This window comes from Anneissia japonica, unplaced genomic scaffold (genome assembly GCF_011630105.1).
Source record: "Anneissia japonica isolate Jap-2015-1 unplaced genomic scaffold, ASM1163010v1 scaffold640_len1575945_cov177, whole genome shotgun sequence".
Taxonomy (NCBI): Eukaryota; Metazoa; Echinodermata; class Crinoidea; order Comatulida; family Comatulidae; genus Anneissia; species Anneissia japonica.
This window is the reverse complement of record NW_022684376.1, coordinates 338,495-344,935: the sequence shown is the minus strand read 5'-3', so window position 1 is coordinate 344,935 and position 6,441 is coordinate 338,495. Positions and strand designations below refer to the sequence as shown.

Sequence of the window (6,441 nt, the reverse complement as noted above, 5' to 3'; positions counted from 1 at the left end):
CTATAGTTGTAGCTATATATATATGATGCTGATCAGCATCAGCAGATGAGGCTGGCATCAGCAAAATATAGGCAATTAACAAGACAAACATTTTTCATCTTTTTTGATATAAACACAACACAGTTTTGTTTTGTTTTGATTTTTGGTGGTACTGTAACAGTAATTGGACACTTTAGACATCTATATATACGATAGTAAACCGAATTAAACCCGGATTCGACCATTATAGTGGTGGGGTTAAGGGTTAGGATGTCGTGGACGAAGGGACAAGGAGAGCCACACAGCGCATCATATTGAACAATAAACTATTTATAGCGCTGATTTTAACGCCATCTGATAGATAAATACAGGTACTGTTGTAATTCTTGTTAATGAATAAATTACACTATTGAAACTGGCGTCAATGAAGTTGAACATTGTGTAAGGTAGCCTAGCTGCAACTGCTGTACTTGACAGAACATAGGCCCTCCTCGTCATCGAGTGGCTAAGCCAGGCTCATCTGATGGGCCTAGGCCTAGTAGTAGGAAACATAAATGAAGGGCACGGTCGCCCCGGTTGGCATTGACTGGTTCTAAACTAGGTCTATGCCTTTTTGAACCTCCCTGGCCTAGGCCTAACCTAAATAGTAGAGTAAATTAGTAATCACTAACTAAGGTAAGGTATTTAAGGTCTTTGCCCAGAATAGCCTTTCCAATTGCAACAATAAAATAAAATGTTCTGCTCTGTTTACTCCTCACAGAATTCAACAAAAAGATGTCTTTACAGTGGAATTTTGTTGCTGGATTTCTCTACTTTGAGATTTTCTTACTTGTTCTTCTCATGTTACCTTTCATTAAAGCATACATGTAAGTATCTCATGGAATAGAGATTGTTTTCTATCATCCTTTTTATTTGCCGGGAAAAGCAGCTATTTTGAAAGGAAGTATGTTGTCTCAAAAAAACACAAGTTAATATTCATCCTATTGTATTGCCATAAAGTATATGCACAGAGTCATAATTACAGCATAAAATTTCGAGATAGTCAACGCCTAATTTTTGGAAAAATCGCTGTGGAAAAAGGCCCTTACATATGGACGGACGGAAAGACGGATCTCTAGCCTGCCTAAAATGCAAGGATGTACAGTATTTCCAGCGCAGTTTAAAATTACAGTTCGATTGGGTCTGGGGAGGGGGGTGCACACCTGTGTGATCCCATTGGATCAAAAGTTATCACTGATCAGGAATGTACAAGATGCAGCCAAAAGCAAACAGGTGATAGAAAGTTGTTGTCTTTGATTTTAAAGTGTTTGATGTCTGTTTGTCTATTTCAGGTGGCAGAAGATTTTCCGATCTCGATGGTTGAACATAGTGACAGCATATGCTCATCTGTACTTAAAATTTGTTACGTTTCTCCTCATTTTACTCTTTGTAGGTAAGTTTAGAGGGTGACGCAAATGAGAGTGAAAAATATGATAGAATTTATAAAATTAGGCAAGACTTTCCTTATACAGTACCTTGTTTAGCGAACCTACCGCCCACCGATATTGATGATTTAGAATTAAATAAAATTTTAATTTTTACCAAGTATAGCACCCGTCGCCACAGAAAAATGGAATTTTCAGAAAGAAATAAAAGTTTTTTTTTTGTTACGCCTGTTGCTGCCTTAAAATCTCCAACATTTTTAAAGATATGTATGTTTCTTCCTAATTATATAAATTTAAAGCATTTAACCATCCCATTACTACACTCTTTACATTCACCATTAAAATTTTATTTTTATTTTCTCCTCTGTCTGGATGTTTTGACAAAAACATTTTCTAAATATAAGAAAAATAAATTATATTTTTATTCTTTTTCCGCCCTCCTCTGACGATCTTTAAAAAAATGAGTTTGCAAAACAAGGTACAAGTCTGTTGCAGAATTTGTCCTTGAACAAGGCAGTTTTATTTTCTCCCTCCACTCAATGGGAACGTATATTGGGTAACTGAGTTTGAACGAAATGATTACTAGTTGCCAAATTACAGAGGCTCTCAAGTCTCCCACGAGTGACAGGGTACACCTGCCAACTCTCACGTATAATGCATGAGTCCGATGCTTGAGACACTGTTAACATCTCACGCCAACGTTGTATTGTCTCATGCATCTAAAAAAATGTTTAAAAGATGAAATGTACGGCAGATTATTATGCTAAAATTCATAAAAAATGATGCGAGTTCATCATTAAAATGTGGACACAGGCCTTATTATAAATTTATGTTAACTAAGCTTTACCGACCGACAACTGTAATCAGTAGCAGTTCGATCACTACAATTAGAAAAAAATAATATTGAGGGCACTCTATTTTGTGATATTTATTTACATAGAGGGAGCTATATACAAATTAGTTTTTTTTTCTTTTTGTCTTGCGCAAAGTTGGCTGGTATACAGGGTCTGTTGGAAACTATTCTCCACAAACTTTTGTGTTAATGAATCTTGATATAATATTGGTACATTCATCTACAGTAGTTATGATATTGATAATGTAAATCCGGAATTTCATGTAGGGACAAAATTAATATTGTTTAAATTTTGTATCAGTTATTAATTCTATTCATAAAGTTAATTTAATGAAGATTTGTTATTACTGTACTGTAATGTTAAAAAAAAAAAATTATTTTTCATTATAGTATTATACAAATAATTATTTTGATATATTCTTTGAAGATGCAATTCGTGAGATTAGAAAATACTCCGGCACAAAAGTTGACATCAACCTTCCTGAGGCAGAGACTTCGATGAACATGAAGATGTTCCGAGCTCAAAGAAACCTCTACATATCTGGATTTGCAGTCCTTCTGCTGTGGTAAGTTCCTAAATTTGTAAGTTTAATATTCCTTGTACCCAAGTATTACATTATCTCTGATGCCACACATCTCCTTCATAACACTTTCATTTTTTGCAATTCTGATAGACTACGTCATCCGTTTGTCAAAACAAATACATTCAAATACTCTTTTATTTCATTAGCAATTCGCCTTTTTAATAACTAATTTGACAGATAATTCTACTTTTGCAATAACTCATTATTGAATTTGACTGTTGTAAATTTTTGTGTTAAATTTCAAATTTTCATATTTATTTTTTTTACAGTATATCAATTGCAATATATTGTCTTTTTAAATTTCTATTTGATACTATCTAATATTTAATTATATATTTTTTAAACTTTAGTGATAACATTAATTGCAATAAAAAAAATTATAAATAAATAATTCAAATTTTAATCTTTTTTAAATTGAAATAAATTACAATAAATAATAAATAAATTATAAATTCAAATTGTAATCTTCTTTTTTTTTTAATTGTAATGTGTGCACATATTGTATTTTTATGTGACTTTGTTTTTTTATAATTATGTATTTTCTTATTTATTTTTTATATGTTACTGTACCGAGGAATCGATTCTCGCATTTTTATGTGACAAAGTATCTTGGCCTGATTATTCATCAGCTCTCATTTATTATAATCAGGAGCTGAAATATTGAATATTCATTAGGTCTCATGAATAATAAATTGTCATTTTTCAATATTGCATTAGCTAACTTTAATAATGAATATTGTTTAACCTTCCTTGTACTCATGATTATTCATCAGCTCTCATTTAATTTAATTAGCAGCTGAAATATTGAATATACTTAGCTCTATGAATAATAAATGATTGTCGGTTTTCAGTATTGCATTAGCCAACTTTAATAATGTATATTCTTTAACCTTCCTTGTACTCATGATTATTCATCAGCTTGTTTAATCAGTAGCTGAAATATTGAATATTGATTAGCTCTATGAATAATAAATGATGGTCAGTTTTCAATATTGCATTAGCCAACATTAATAATGTAGATTCATTTAACCTTCCTCATTATTGAATATTAACGAGTTTGTCCTTAACAAGGATAGTCTATACGTTTAACCATGCTGTTTACTGTATCCATGAATACAGTGTTGGTTAAAGATCGTTCTCTTCTTCTGACGGGTTCATGTAGGGTGTTGAATAGAATAAGCACGTTGATCTCCATTGAAGCCACTCTCACAGCCTCGAATGAAGCCTCTCTAAAGCAGGCCCGTGGGGCCTCTGAGCAGGCCCAGAAACTGATGAAAGAAATAGAAGAATTGCAAAAGGTAATAAAGTAGAAAGGATATAAACAACCTATACTAATAAAATCCAATGGCCTTTAGTCTGTCACACGTCAAAATACACTGACATTCGTGTTGTATGTATAACAATGAAATCAATAATAACATCAAACACAGTGTAGATAATAGAAAGTGTTTAAATATATTGTACTTACGCTTACTCTTACTCTGACAGAATAGATGTCATATTAACTGATTTTTAACGTATAATGTATCAATATTTTGCCCAGTAAATAGTTATTTTGTTTGAAAGAAGACTTTGTGATAGTGCCTTCCCAAAAAACAGGAAAGGCATTCTGATTAGTATAGATGTAATAGTGTGTTCTTAAGGTGTATAATTCACATATTTATTCACAAAACAAGAATATACAAGTAGATTTCCATACCGAATGAAACCTTGCCTTTGGTGAACCTAAAATGCAAGGCTGTAATATTGGAAGTCTCGCACACTAGAGGTGGAGGAGGCCAGATGCCTCTGAAATGGCTAGTAAACTCATAAGTGTAACCTCTTCCCAGCAACATTATTATTAAGTATTCAGGCGTCAGCGTTTTTAGAAAGCTTAAATGAACCTACCAGAATTTACGGTCTTTTAAGCATTCATGAATTCTAAATACGGTATATATTTTTTTTAAATAAATGTTTATCCTATAGAGTGGAAACAAAAATTGTGTCTAATATGCTGTACCTGTTTTTTATTCAAGGATAGCAAGCGTAAATTGTCGCGTTCTAATTCAATGGCGGATGTTGTCGTGGCTGCAGTTGCTGACAGCGAAGTCACCAAGGAACTGAAATCTACTAAAGAAGAGGTTGCCAACCTCACCAATGGTAATCCACTTGTATATAGAATAGCTTAAGATTGGATATTTTTAACCAAGTTCTTCATAGGAAACTATGTAAAAAATTATATCTTATAACTATACAACTACAAGCACAGAGTAAACTTTTCTTCATTCGACGTTAATTCTATGTGCTCAACTGGCCTGATCCGACACACATTTTTCGACCTTTGCTCTAAGGTCATTTGAAGTGAATATATCCTGGGTCTGCCTCTACCTTTTCCACCTTCCGCTTCTCTAGCCTAGCCTAGGCCTCATACATTTACCCAGTTTAGCCTCCCATCACTGTTTACTAAAAGCGGTACAATTTACCCCTCTGCATGCAGCCCCTGGTGTTGCTAATCTAGTTTATCATTTCAGGTCATGTGAGGTCCTCATGCCATAGTAACCTGACACCTGTTTTGGTTGAATACAGGTGTGGGTATGGTTTGGAAGGCAAGCAGCTTGACTGCCAGAACTAAAGCTTGATTCATTCCAGTATAAGACACAAAAAAATGATCCCCCACTATAAAAGACACACCCATTTGTAACTTGGGAACATGTATTTGTTGTGGCAAGAAATTTTGTTTTCTCCAATAAATAGGCTAATACGATTGTTATTAATTTTTCATCAGAGTTGGAGAAAGCTAAGCTTGACTTAGCAGCCTTCAGGAAGCAAGCTGAAGGGGTTAATATTGAGTATGATAGGCTTCTAACAGAGCATGCCAAGCTACAGGTAGGCCTCAATATTTAATATTCATAGTTCATATTATTGAACAAAAATTGATTATTAATAAGTTACTATAAGCAATAAATGTATATTAATTATAAATTGACCATGATTAGTGAAGTTAATTTTAAATCACACGCAAACAATTTCAAATTTCTTTTGTAATATTTTTTTGTTTTACAGAAACAGTTAGAAGGTCAAGGAGAAGAATCAAAGAAGGACAACTAAAGGATCTTATGAATAAATTAATTTTTATCAAGCTTTAATATTGCTTTTTGGTATGGTTGATAAAATATTTAATTATTTTAAAAGAGCAATGAAATTGTAGGGTTTTTTTTTGGTAAATTTTAGCGTAGACAAAAATATATTTTTACTCTATTCCTTTAGACACCTGGCCAAGGACCAGCGAGTTAATCACTACCCTATTAGATAGGTGGCAATCCCTTTCACATGACAAATATACACATGATGCTCTACATAAACTAGTCTCATGAAGAGGCTTATGAAGTAGGGTTTTGTCATGAGAAAAAATTCTGGAATCTGACAGGATTTGAAGACAGGCATCTGGGATTGGAAGGCATGCATCTTCCACCAACCTATTACAATCATCTTTAGCTCAACGCAGACAGCGCTGCTGTAAAATAATGATAATAATAATAATACAATAATAATAATAATAATAAAAACAATAATAATAATAAAACAATAATAATAATAAAAATAATAATAATAATAATAATCA

General features: G+C 32.8%; 1 protein-coding gene across 5 annotated transcripts; it reads left to right on the top strand.

Annotated features, from left to right (window-relative positions):
• The first annotated feature begins 199 nt into the window (after positions 1–199).
• LOC117105294 (B-cell receptor-associated protein 31-like) lies at positions 200–6,439 on the top strand. 5 transcript variants are annotated; one of them, XM_033246415.1, is made up of 8 exons: positions 200–350; positions 740–845; positions 1,311–1,411; positions 2,684–2,822; positions 4,003–4,138; positions 4,856–4,979; positions 5,605–5,705; positions 5,883–6,439. In XM_033246415.1, exons 2-8 carry the CDS (start codon positions 754–756, stop codon positions 5,925–5,927), a joined length of 738 nt encoding a protein of 245 aa, XP_033102306.1. In that variant the 5' UTR covers positions 200–350; positions 740–753; the 3' UTR covers positions 5,928–6,439. The 5 variants fall into 5 exon arrangements, with proteins under 5 accessions (XP_033102306.1, XP_033102314.1, XP_033102326.1 ...); XM_033246423.1 differs by lacking the exon at positions 200–350 and adding an exon at positions 380–420; XM_033246435.1 differs by lacking the exon at positions 200–350 and adding an exon at positions 385–493.
• Positions 6,440–6,441: the final 2 nt, after the last annotated feature.

Bases quoted from the DNA above. Each gene is read 5' to 3' on its own strand.
- LOC117105294 (XM_033246415.1), top strand. From the start codon at position 754: ATGTCTTTACAGTGGAATTTTGTTGCTGGATTTCTCTACTTTGAGATT. The intron at 846-1,310 runs GTAAGTATCTCA...TGTCTATTTCAG, and splicing joins CCTTTCATTAAAGCATACAT to GTGGCAGAAGATTTTCCGAT. The intron at 1,412-2,683 runs GTAAGTTTAGAG...TATTCTTTGAAG, and splicing joins CCTCATTTTACTCTTTGTAG to ATGCAATTCGTGAGATTAGA.